The sequence below is a fragment of the Schistocerca gregaria genome, chromosome 1 (genome assembly GCF_023897955.1).
Source record: "Schistocerca gregaria isolate iqSchGreg1 chromosome 1, iqSchGreg1.2, whole genome shotgun sequence".
Taxonomy (NCBI): Eukaryota; Metazoa; Arthropoda; class Insecta; order Orthoptera; family Acrididae; genus Schistocerca; species Schistocerca gregaria.
In genome coordinates, this window is record NC_064920.1 from 630,851,171 (window position 1) to 630,865,075 (window position 13,905).

Here is a 13,905-nt window from a genome sequence, read left to right on the forward strand (position 1 = left end):
ACTAGAGCTCTTCTGAAGGACGCAGATTTAGCAGAAGGTGTCGCCAACAAATTGACACCTCAAGGACCTGTACTGCCAAGACTTTATGGACTCCCTACAGTCCACAAAGAAGGGGTGCTGTTACGCCCGATCTTAAGCAACATTAAGGCACCTACATATTTGCTGGCCAAATACCTGGCAGAATTACTAAGCCCTTATGTGGGTAAATGCCCTCATCACCTATGTAATTTTGTGGATTTCATAAAACGTCCCGACAACTTCAAGCTGAAAACAGTTGAGCTTATTGCACAGAAATTTGACGAGAAGACAACCGACTTTTCAAGCACGTTCTGACCTCCATGTATTCTCTCTTTAATGGAGAATACTATGAGCAAACAGAAGGAGTCGCATTGGGGAGCCCACGCTCGCCTGTGATCGCGAATTTCTATATGGAGTACTTCGAGGAGGAAATTTTTGCGTCATCCAAATGGAAACCTACTTGTTTTCTACGTTATGTGGATGACACGTTCGTGATCTGGCCCCATGGAAGGGACAAGCTCCTAGTCTGCCTTACACATCTTATCTTCATACATCTGAACATCAAATTCACTATGGAGACTGAAGCAGAAGGAAGATTACCATTCCTGGAATCACGGTCAAAAGAAGAGTGGAAGGCACCCTGGGCCAGGGGGTATACAGGAAGAAAACGCACACCGTGCTGTATTTGCAAGCGGATAGCTGCCACCACCTTGCACAGAGGAAAGGGGTGCTAAAAGCACTGGTGCACAGGGCGCACTCCATCTCTGACACAGAGAGTCTGTCCCAAGAGCTGGAATATCTCAAAACTATACTCCAGAAAAACGGGTACTCGGACTGGATGATCAGACGCGCTCTCCACCTCACCTCTACAGTACAGCGTGTGGAGATAGAAGAAGTCACAGAGAAAGAGATAGCCACTTCCCGTATACCGTATATTGGCGCACTATCGGGGAAAAATAGGACGAATATTGAGGAAACACCGAGTAGGAACTGTCTTTTGCCCACCAAATAAAACGCGAGCATGATTGGGAAGTGTCAAAGACGATCTCGGTTTGCGGAAGGCCGGCATATATCAGATTCCGTGTCAATGTGGGAAGACTTATATTGGACAGACAGTGCGCACTATCGAAGATCGTTGCCGAGAACATCAGAGGCACACTCGACTTGGGTACCCCAACAAGTAGGTGGTCGCAGAGCACTGCGTGTCCTAAAATCACGAAATGAACTACCAACATACCAGGTTATTGGCACAGACATCTAAATACTGGGACGGCGTCGTTAGAGAGGCTATCGAAATTCATACCAGGGACGGACTCATCAACCTAGATTGCAGCTACAACCTCAGCACGGCATAGGAACCAGCAGTGAGTCTAATTAAAAAGACGCTCAACAAAGAAAACGAACGTGCGACTAGGCTATTACACCGACGCCACCACAGACACCGACGCCAGCGTCTCACCGACCACTTGGCGCGGACCGCAAAGAGAACGCCTCCCGAGGGGAGAGAATTTAAGACGGCCGCCCGCCCTCAGGAGCACAGTTTGTCAGCGCACCTGACGATGGCGACATGTCTGATCGTCGAAAGTTTGTGCCCATTGGACACTATGGACCGGCAGTACACGCGTGGCCTGTTCGAGTAACATCTAGGATTTTAATACTCTCGCTTCTCGGGGTCATTCCTTTGGATTTTATACTAATACTTCTGAATTTCCTACAGCTGTCATTATGTGGAGTGAGTAGAGAGTTGCCTAATCTAAAAACAAACCCTCGTGTGCACCCCACACAGTCAGCTACCTGGGTTGCAATCTTTTATGTGCAGTGCACATCTGCTCCCTTTGGGGACCCTAAAATTCACAACCCTATGGCACAAGTTCAGGAAGTCGCGTTGTGCAGCGTCACAGAACCTTCAGAGTCTCTGGGTCAGTCCTTACATTCTTCTGAGAATGAGAGAGGCCCTATCAATTTTGAGGACAGTGCTGCAAATTGTGAGCTTTGTTGAAACTCCATGCACAAGGCTGGCTCCCAAACCTTCTCCGCCAGTCCCTGGAATGGTCCAGGTATGATCTTCAAGCCCACACAACAGGCATCATCTGTTCCAACGCGCACCACAGTTTGCAGTTGGCTGCACACTGTTACTTCAAGTCGGAATACCGTCTTCAGCATGGTGAATGAGGCCTCCAGGCATACAAACTGAGTGGACATGATGATGCTTCCTGTCCCTTTCTGCCATCTGCTTGAGGGTACCATACATTTGAACTGCCAATGATTAATAGATCCATACCCTTTTGTGTTTGCCTCCTTTTGACACATGACAAAGCAGGTTTCCCAACAAGTGAAGTGAGTCCCACTGACACAGTTTTAGTTTCAGTGAATGACAGCACCTCAAACATGTTCATTAGGGGAATTGGTACTGCACCTAGAGTCCTCTCTGGTCTCTGTCTACCCTTTATAGGATTTCTAGATCTACCACTGATAGACCACTTGCAGAGAAGTGGACGAGCAGTGACACATTCTATAATTCCCACAGGGGAGACAAGATCCACAGGAGAGGACAGCACTTGAGGTATCTGTCGTATCCCCAGTGTCCGAATTTCGGGAGCTCTCCCAATACTCGGATCTGCAGCAGCTGTCGATCGTTCTGAAAGTAGTCCGAGCAATTTCTAGCTGCTTATGAATGTCATCTAACTTATCATGTATTTGAGAACAGTGTTCATGGTGGGAACTGCATTATGGCTGGTGCAATGTTTTCCAGTACAGTAACTTTAAACTAAGCCCGCTGATTATCTTTTGATCTGTTGAGACAAAATATTATTAATTCCCTTTAAGAACTGAAGCAATCAGTACACAAGGAAACAAAAAAGCCTGTAATAAAAATTGCTAGTCTCCTAGAACTTTTTTAGGTTACAGTTGCTAAGAAAGTCGAAAATAGCGTTATGGGCTATAGATAACATACACTCCACTTGACAGGGAAAGTATGTAACATGATATGTTTGCTATAATATTTACTACAGTAACTAAATTTACTACAAAATAGCTTTTTCACACGACAGTGGTAATTTCTCAAAAATGCATTTTTATTCATGTCGATATACACTGAAATTTGGGGTGAGCTGTTCTATCACAAACGCTAATTTGCTACATATGAAGTAAGTTATCCACAACATTTGTAACTTACTAAAATTTTGGAGAATATGTTTTTGTAAGCGCCCAAAAATGGTAAAAAATGAACCAATTTCTCGCATAATTATACAGTAAAATTAGAGGACGATTGTTTTGGATCAAGGATGGATATACTGTTATTAAAAATTATAAAATTTCTAAAATGGAACAATTTAAGTTTAAATCTGCAATTGGCGATAGTAATATGAATTTATCACAGCACTCGCAATTGTCCGAAATTTCGCAAAATGTCATAACACGCCATGAAAGACTGTACATAAGTGATGTGAACGGTAAAATATTAGCATCCAGAATTTTAAAAGGCACACGAATTCGAAACATACCGCCTCACAAAGGACAATTCGGAAGTAATCTTTTATATGTGAATAAATATGTGAATTGCACATATTTATTTGCTTACCTGATTTATTTGACAACTTCTACACTAGTATGCTGAAGATGAACACCATAGTGTCAGTTTATCTGAAGGCTTAAATTATTTTTTAGTAGCTCTTGCCTTTGTCTTCTATCAAGGAAGCATTATGTTGTAAATAAATCTATGTTGTTATTTTAGAAGCCCAAGCGATTTGTTTAAAATTAAAGCCAATTTTAGAGAAGTTTTTGTAAATGTGTATTTCATGTGGTTGCTAAATAAAATGTTGAAAGCGTATGGTCAGGCATATTTCAACACAGCCCTGGCAGTCCCACTGGCACCAATACAGAAACTGTGGTTACTGCACAACACACGTGCAACAAAGCATAGATTTATAGACAGAGAGATGCCGAATGAAATGTATTTGGTTGTCGAATAGGTGTTCAAAGACTATCATAGCAGAATCGTATTGAAAAATCTTTCACAAATCCCAAAGAAACTCATGTGAAGGTACAAAAGTTCGAAAACTACGAAAACTAGTAATGGGCCGAATTTGGGGACTGTATCTTTCCAACACAACTGAGACTTACAAATCCTTGCTCTGACCAATACCTCGTTATGTCAAAGTCACTTGGATTTCAGGTGAATCATAATTTTTCCGCTACCTCCAAATCCTGAAATACCATGTACCCCGCTTTTCCTTCCATATTTGCCAACAATGCAACTCTAGAATCGTTTAAGAACGTACTCATTTATCGTGTTTTCTCTCCTTTGATGAACACTATCAGATTTCCTAAATTTCCTGTCAGCTTTACACCAAGCATCCTAACATTTAATCACTGATTGTTAATCTTAGTACTCTAATGGATCTATTCTAGAGCACTCTCCATATCGTATCTCAATGAAACTTTAGCTGCCTTCCCCTATCTGAACAAGAAATCTACCTAGAGATCTATCCATCCTTTTATCTTTAATAGAATACTCCTCTTCTACTCCATGCCTAGCCCCTTCCTCTTTCACTTCCCTCTCTCTCTTTATAAATGCTTTTTTCTGGGTCTTCTTCTCCAGCTTTCCCATTCCACATCCTTTCCAAAGCACTCTTTCTCCAACAATACTCTTCACCTCTAAGTCCTGTGCCTTCACTGAACTGAAGTGCTCCTTTTTATGAAAGCTGTCATCAGTTGACAGTGTAGAAAAAAAGACAATATTTTACTGAAAATCTTAAATATTCAGCCATATGTTTTGACCATTAATTTTTTTTTCTTCGGACTATGTTTGTAAGTTATACTCATTTCATTTTCTCCATGGAAGGGGGCAGCGTACTGCTCACATCCCAACCCCGCCCCGACAGGCGAGGGAACGAAATAACATTAAAAAAAGAAAAGAAGCATTTAACAATCTTCTTAAGCGAATTAAAGGGGAAGAGTATCAACAGTAGTCCTTCGGACTGCAACAGCAGACGAGAACGAAAATATGGACTGAGCTTCCACGGAAAATGAAATGGGCCTAACGTGGGATATCCTGAAACTGAAAATAGAACAGAATACAGTGTTTCATATTCATTGGTCTCCTTGCGTTTGCAAATTTCAATCTGGACCTTGGCACGAAATGTTACCAATATGCTTAAGCTTACAGTAGTATCCAGTTTGAGCAGAGTAAGACTTAAAGGTTTCCTTCTCATATAACCCGTGTAAAATTATAGTAATTCGCCTAATTACTGCCGTGTGCCGCAAAGAATAAGACTGTCATGAACTGTTTTTGAGGCGGGTTGTAGCTCTTTGTTTGTCGGCGGGATCAGAGATGCGTACTTGCGTAGCACTTGCTATTCGTCACTTACCTACTCTCTGGCCTTTACATATACCGTGTTTGCATGTAGTCACAATTTTTGCAGTATATGCGGATTTTGCTTTGTGTAGATATTTATTTTGATAGTATTGTATTTATCGCTATGGGTAGTATAGACAAAGCAGTAATTACAGGCTTCATATGCCGGCTTTGTTCTAAAATGAACAGATTTGTTATTCATATTTATGGAGAAGAAGGAGCGAGGCTACGGCTTGCTGAGAAGATTAACGCATACTTACCCATTACGGTTAGTTGTTGCTTTCATTGGTGATATGAATTGTAGTACGGCTCGTGTGTTAACCTAATACTATCATGTAGAGGTGATTAACCTTGTTATGATTGCAAGAAATCGCAAGGCTGCAGTTCAGTATGAATTGTTTATAGATGGAAAACATTCACAAAATCAGCAATGTTCCGTTGATTTTTTAGTGAAATACCAACTTCTGCCAGCACTATGAAAACTGCATTGTGTATAATAGTACGCAGTGTTTCGGAGTATACAGTATTTGCAAAATATTTCACCAATGTTATATTTGTCTAGATAAAAGTTTTCTTTTAGTACGTCCGTTAAACGTTAAAGAAAGGCATCAGTGAACATGATTTTAAGGACTGGGGCTGGACAGTCTTCTGCATTCTCTGTTCATTGTATAACTTTTCAACAAGCAAGGGACAGTCTATTGTATGTAACAAGTACTGTTCAGTGGTTTGCACGCATAATAAATTATGGTGTACCGGTATCTCAGTGCTACAGACAAACTGGCGTGTTCTATTCAGATCTCAGTACACGTCACTAGATTCATTTATGCAAGTAAAATCCATAAGTGACCTTTATATATAATGGAAAGACTACTTTAAGCAACAGTTAACTAAATAGAAGTATCTGCAGCCCATGATCACATTGTAGGGCGATTAGTAAGGCTTCTGACTCTCAAGTGCCGCAGCAAAAACTTGTTACAGTCCTCAGTCATTGCTTTGTGTTTTGTATGTTTTTGCGCAACCTTTTTCAACTATGCATATATTCTAAACTAAAAGTAATTCTTATAAATTTCTAAATGCATGGCTGACACATGTTTGAGGAAGGTATATTTTCTTCTGTACAGATGTTTCCCGTGTTGTTTACTCACTTATTCTGAGTGACTTGTGTGAATTTCTTCTTTATCAACACACTTCTTTCTGAAGCCTTCTGTAACACCATGTATCAAAACCATCTCTGCCTTTTTTTTTAACCTTTCATGTCTGGGTGTCCCCACCATTGCCATTTAATTACTTCCAATGTTCTTCAGTGGTACTCCAAAACCTTACACATTTCTTGACCACTACCTACCTCTAGTATGTTTCATCAAAAGCTTTTACTGAAAATTTAAAGAACAACTTTGCTGTGTACCCAGAAGCACACTATTAATGATTCTGTACATGTCATTACTTTTTCCAGTGCTTCAATTCTTTTGCTCAGAAAAAGATGCCTTTGAATTTTTGTAAGCCTTTCTACCTCATTTTATTACTCCTGTTCTGAACTTTTTAGGTGCTCAATTACCTGAAGTGCTAAACTGTAGCTCTGTTGCTTACTAATTTTTGTTTGTCATTTTAAGTGTTAGTTTTATTATCTATCCTCTTTCTTTCCTTTTTTAGCATCTTTATGGTGCTTTTTTGTTTTGGTACGTCATCTGTAGTCCATTGGTACTTCGAATACCTCTTTTAACTTGATAGTGTGGAAAGTTCCCACAAGAGATTAACTTGATGCATTTCAAATAGAGATTGATAATATTCAATTGTTAACAATAGTGTCCACCAATAATTTTCCTGTTTGTGTCATATAGATTTATTTTGTCCTGTATTTTCATATCTTGTTCTCATCACTATTATAGGAGCGTCGAATGTAAGATGAAAGAATCTCATTATTTGTTTTGAATATCCTTGAAAGCCCAGCAGTCCCCTTTCCCATGAACATGTCACTGACACAGAGGCCTTTGATTAGAAATAAAACCAGTGATGTCAATAACTCTTTACCCGTGATAACTATTTTATTGCTTGAACTCAATCACTTTGTTATGCAAGGGTGCAGCACATCATAGAGCAGTCATAGTTACAACTGGTCACACACCTGGAAGGAAGTAACACTGAATCTTGTATGTCATGCCTTACACCGCTTGTTACTCCAAACTACCCCCACACCTCCGGCCCTTAATCTCAGTACTCTGTGAATTAATTTCTTTTCTGTGTATGGCCCAAAATTATTAAAATAATTTGCAATATTGCTGTAGGGGCTATGCATTACTGTTTCTTCTAGTGGAGAGATACTGATGTCAGTGTCCTATTTGTAGCCATTTTTAGGATTATTTACACTACCTGGTGATTTCATTCCTAACTGTTGTGCTTCGTTCCTTTAGCTGATGAATCTCAATTTATAAGTAAGTTGAAAATATTCTGTGCAAATGTGTAGGTTGTGCTCACCACCAAAAGTAAATTCCAGTTAGGAAAGGGGTAAAATGATGTGCGATAAAAAATGTAAAGAAATGAAAGAAAAAAGAAATCATACCATGGTGTAACTAGTGTCTCAGCATGAAAGCTTAAATGAAAATATCTGTTAAAATTGTGAATTTTTAATGAGGAGGAATAATTATTGCTCACCATTAATGAGTGTAGAAATTATTGTAGGGAAGACCTCACCCTGGTTTGGAATTATAAATTACGTTAGTGTTGGTGTGAATGTTAAATGTCAAAAATGGGTGTTAAAGTAGCATAGGTGGATCATAAAACATCAACTGCAGCAAAACAATCAATGATATTACTTGGACGGAAGCAGAGATACTTTAGTGGTGATGTGTTACGCTTGTTGAGAGTCAGGCTTATACAGAAAAACTAGGAATGGGGATTTCTTTATCACAATGGGGATTTCTTTATCACAATGTCCTTCATAGTCTTTCACTTTCCCTATTTGTGTTTTTGCTTTAGCCTGATAGTTCTGTGGTTCCAGAAACACATCAGCTGTCTAGCTATTAGTGGACACCGAAGCATCCTGAAGGAGACCCTAGGAGAGTGGTCGAAATGTCGATTATTTTGAAGGAAATAAGACGCAGCCTAATAACCCAAAAGATTTAATCTATAGTGACAATGATCACGAAAGCATGCAGAGTTACATAATTATATAGTGCTTAGACAGGGGTTTAGGATCCAGATTTTAAATTTTAAGACATTACCAAGGGCAGATGTGAACTCTTACCACAATTTATCAGTTATGAACTGCAGATTAAAACTAAAGAAACTGCAAAAAGGCAGGAATTTATGGAGATGGAGCCTAGGTAAATGGAAAGAACCAGAGGTTGTTGAGGGTGTCAGAGGGGGCATTAGGGTACACTTGAGAATAACAGGTGACACGAATACAATAAAAGAAGAATGGGTAGCTTTGAGAGATGAAATAGTGAAGGGAGCAGAGGATCAAGTAGGTATAAAGGCGGTGGCTAGTAGAAATACTTGGGTAACACAAGATACATTCAGTTTAATCGATGAAAGAAGAACATATAAAAATTCAGTAAATGAAGCAGGAAAAATGGAATACAAATGTCTAAAAAATGAGATTAATAGGAAGTGCAAAATGGCTAAGTGGGAATGGCTAGAGGACAAATGTAAGGATATAGAAGCATACATCACTAGGTGTAAGATAGATACTGCCTACAGGAAAACTACAGATGCCTTTGGAGGAGAAAAGAGAACCACTTGTATAGATATCAAGAGCTCAGGTGGAAAACCAGTTCTAAGCAAAGAATGGAAAGAAAGAAGAAATGATCATAATAAAATAAGGGAATATAAGAGCTTGCACTGAAAGATATAGGTGTCCGTTTTTTTCACGCACTGTATGTGATTGGAATAATGGAGAATTATTGTGAAGGTAGTTCGATGAACCCTCTGCCAAGCATTTAAAAGTGATTCACAGTGTATCTGTGTAGATGCAGGTGTAGAAAGATGGAAGAAGTGTGTAGAGGGTCTATACAAGGGAGATGCACGTAGAGGCAATGTTATGGAAATGAAAGAGGACATAGAGGAAGATGAGAAGGGAGATATGGTACTTCTTGGTGTATCTGAAAGAGTTCTGTAAGACCTAAGTCAAAATAAATCCCCATGAGTAGACGACATTCCATTGGAACTACTGGTAGCCTTGGGGGACCCAATCATGACAGAACTCTTGCATCTGGTGTGCAAGATGTATGAGACAGGCAGAATTGCCTCAGACTTAAAGAAGAATATAATAATCTCAATTTCAAAGGAAGCAAGTTCTGACAGTGTGAAATCCCCAATGGTATTCAATCTGTATATTGAGCAAGCAGTAAAGGAAATGAAAGCAAAACTTGGAGCAAGAATTAAAATCCGAGAAGAAATAAAACCTTTGAGGTGTGCCGGTGACATTGCAATTTTGTCAGAGCCAGCAAAGGACTTGCAAGATCAGTTGAACGGAGTGGACAGTATCTTGAAAGAACATCATCAACAAAAGCAAAACAAGGACAATGGAGTGTAGTCGAAATAAATCAGGTGATGCTGAGGGAAATTTTGAGAGCTAAATAACTGATGATGGTTGAAGTAGGTAGAATATAAAATGTAGACTGGCAATAGCAAGAAAAACATTTCTGAAGAAGAGAACTGGTTAACGTCAAGATTGATTTAAGTGTCTTGTATGGAGTGTAACCATGTATGGGAGAGAAACATTTATACAAAATGCTTTTGAGATGTGGTGCTACAGAAGAACGCTTAAGATTAGACGGGTAGATCACATAACTAATGACGAGGTACTGAGTAGAATTGGTGAGAAGAGAAATTTGTGGTACAACTGACCAAAAGAAGGAATCAGTTAGTATGACACATTCTGAGGCATCAAGGGATCACCAATAATTTAGTGCTGGAGGGAAGTGTGTGGGGTAAAAATCATAGAGGGAGACCAAGGTAAGAATACAGTAAGTAGATTCAGAGGGATGTAGGTTGCAGTAGTTACTTGGAGATGGAGAGGCTTGCACAGGATAGAGTAGGGTGGAGTGCTGAAGCGAACCAGACTCAGGACTGAAGACCATAACAACAACAAGATTACTGCAGCAATGTCTAAATTTTTCACATGTGGTTCAATGTAGAGCTTTCTGACTGTAATTTGTAAATTTCCACAATTGGCAAAAAGTACTTTAGTTATCCATGGATTGCAACACAGTATTACAGCAGCCTATATATGAAGTTCCAGGAACTGTTTCAAAGGTAAATTACTGTAGAGTCACAGTGTGTCTGAAATTTGTCCCTCAGTACTGTGTCACATTGTAGATCAAGGATTTCTATTGGAAATGCTTGGTAAGGTGTCTCAATACCTGTATCTAAGTCCATATGCTGCAATCCATGGCGAAGTGCATGGCGGGGGTACTTCCAATTGTCGGTGCCTTTTCCTCTTTCCAATCATGTACAGAGAATGGGAAAAAAAGACTGCTTAAATACCTTTGGGCGTACTGTAATTAGTCTAATTTTGTCTTTGAGATTCCTGTGAGAACAATATGAAGAGGTTTGTAGAATATTACTAGATTAATCATTTAAGGCTGCTGCTTGAATCTTTGTAAGTTGGCCTCTTTCGGGTTAGTTTGTGCCTGCTTTCAAGTATTTGCCAGGTCAGCTATTTTGTCATCTGCGTGACACTTTCCCATGGGCAAAACAATCCTGTTTCCATTCGTGCTGCCTTTTTTTTTTATCGATCAGTACACTTTGTCAATCCCATTATACAACATTGTAAGCTTGGTTGAACACTTGTTGTGCATGCACTACAATCTCCTTTGTGGACTGATCATTTTTCTTTAGTATTCTAACACTGCAACAAAATCTGCCACATGCTTCACCTGTAACTAATCCTTTGCAGTAATTCCAATTAATATCTTTACAAATGTGGCACCCAGGTATTACGGGAGTTGACTGATACCATCTGTGAGTTGTTGATGATGTAGTCACAGAATATTACATGTTTTGATTTTTTGAAGTACACAATTTCACATTTCTGAAAATTTAAAGCAAGTTGCCAACCTTTGCACCATTTCGGAATGTAATCAAGATCTGACTTAAAATTTGTGCATTTTTTTAGGCAGTAACTTAGTTTATTAATAGATTACTGCACCATCTTCAAAAAGTCAAGATTTAATATTAATATTGCCTGCAAGATCATTAATATGTAACGTTGCAGCAAGGGTCCCAACACATTTAATTGGAACCTAGGAGGTTAGAATAAGGGAAGATGGCACTGCTCAGGAAGTGAGTTTTTTAGTTAAGTACTGTGTGACATTTGCCCTCTTAGCTTTTGTACATCTAATTAGCAGTCATTTCTGAGTATGTATCTTAATACAGTACAAAGTATCACTCCAATGCAGTGAGAACACACACTCAACGCCAAATGTTATGGACATGCCAGTATGTTGTAGGTGGCTTCACTTTTGCCGTGTAAGGATCTCTCTCCTTATTCCAACTTCTTTGGTTGAAACTCGCATGAAGTTATTTAACTACCACTCTAGATGAATTTCCATCCAAGATAACATGTTGCATCCTCCATACCACCCACTTAAATGGAGAGATAAAAATCTTAATTCTAGTCTAGGTCTAACAAATTTTGAAATTGTGATGCATTTTTGGCATGTAGTGTTCTTCTCAGTTCCATGTACTTACGATAATTTTAACTTCATTAGCACTCTACAACAAAGTCAGTATTGAGAAATAAAACATATCTTCAAAATTCATCCTTTTTAATTGAGGTTATTTCAGTTTGAATGCATTTGTCTTATCAAATAAACAAATCACAGATTTTTACCATGAAATGACATTATCATTAATTTCTAGTATTTCACAGTGTCTGATAGGCAAGTGAGTCATCCAGAGACAGAACAGCATACAACACCTTTAACACTTACTTTTATATCACATTTCTAAATCTTCTTCTGAGTTCTTAATTCTGCACTACAAGGCTACTGAAAAAGGTAAACTGTTTGACATTGAGAACTCTTTACTAGGGTAAGGTCCTGCTTGATGAATTACTTCATTGAAAGGTTTCAGATAAGTAGTGAATTAATGTGGAATTTTGTAACTTATGCTTCAAAAAGTTTTTACTCCTACAAGATTTTCTCATTTATCTTTGAGATCACTTTAGTGCCCTGCAAATTTAAGTGGAAAAATTTGGGTTTTGCTGTGCTAGTAGTCCTAGTCCCATAATGCTACTGTACATGAAACTTTTTCACACAATTTAATGTTGTGTCACACTAATATGCACTAATATGTAAGGGGCAGTCAAATGAAAACAAGACAGATGGAAAAAAGCAAGCAAAGTGTTTATTATTTCCAAAGTAATCATTATAACTAATGAGAGACAAGGTAGTCAGTGCCTTCATGGAAAAATGTTTGCAGTTGCCTACAGAATGCCAATAGTATCCGGGCATGCATCTCGTTGTCTGAAACAAATCAACAGCCACAGATATCTTTCTCAGGGCTCAAACAATATGGAAATCATATGGGGAGAGATAGGGTCTATATGGAGGATGTGTAAGGGTTTCCCAGCAAAACTTCTGCAACATAGGTGAAAGAACTTTGACAGCACGGGCCAACACACACTGAGCAATTCTGAAACAGCAAAGCTGATCAGTTGTCATGTGCTGCTGTTCTGAAGATCTTTAAAATATACATGAAGGACAGTGAAACTATGAGTAGGCATTGAAGTACGTAACGTCCATGTCTCATCATAAAACATGGAAATTGGAGGCTTGCCTGCTCATCAGACCAACCCTATACATTCCCTCATTGACCCAATGACATCATCAGTTACAGTTGTGTTGGGCGTGGGATCATTGTGACTGGATCAAAGGTCAGTGGAAACTTGTCACTATGTCAGAAGTATCACGTTTCTTGCTGCACTAGGTCAATAATCACGTCAGGATATGTCATAATTCAGGTGAACTGCTGCTCAAAACATGACACAAGTTGCTGAGCTCATGGTTCTTGCGTAAGTTCGTGCATGTCACATACCGGCCCCGAGCTATTGCAGCCAATTCTTCCTTCCCTGGCTACATTTCCCTCACCCTGCCCTTCCTCCCTATCCTTGCTCCTTCCGCATTGCCATCTCCTTCATCGAGCGAGTTGGTGCAGTGGTTGGTATACTGGACTCGGGGTCGGGTGGACGACGGTTCAGTCCTGTGTCTGGCCTTCCTTAATCCAATGAGACTGATGACCCCCCAACTCCTTCCCCTCTCTGGTGTTCTGATTTCTGTGGACCTGACTATCCACCTGGTTTCCTGTATTGGTTGCAAATTTGTCCCTTTTGTCTGTTCTTTCGTCCTTTTTGGGGGTTAGGTCCCCAATTGACATTTGACCTTCATTTCCATATTTCCTGTTTCTAGTGTGAGCCATATGGGGAAGAATTAGTGAGGAAGTTTCATATCAGCGCACACTCTGCTGCAGAGTGAAAATCTCATTCTGGAAGCATATGGGGAAAAATTCCCTTTCTTCCCTAGCATCTACGG

General features: G+C 39.4%; 1 protein-coding gene across 1 annotated transcript in view; it reads left to right on the forward strand.

Annotated features, from left to right (window-relative positions):
• Positions 1-5,355: 5,355 nt before the first annotated feature.
• LOC126360013 (uncharacterized) overlaps positions 5,356-13,905 on the forward strand; it is a 48,639-nt gene continuing 40,089 nt past the window's right edge. The window contains exon 1 of the mRNA XM_050007674.1: positions 5,356-5,642. Within this exon, the coding sequence (XP_049863631.1) occupies positions 5,445-5,642 (198 nt within the window). The 5' untranslated portion in view covers positions 5,356-5,444. The remainder of the gene's footprint in view (positions 5,643-13,905) is intronic.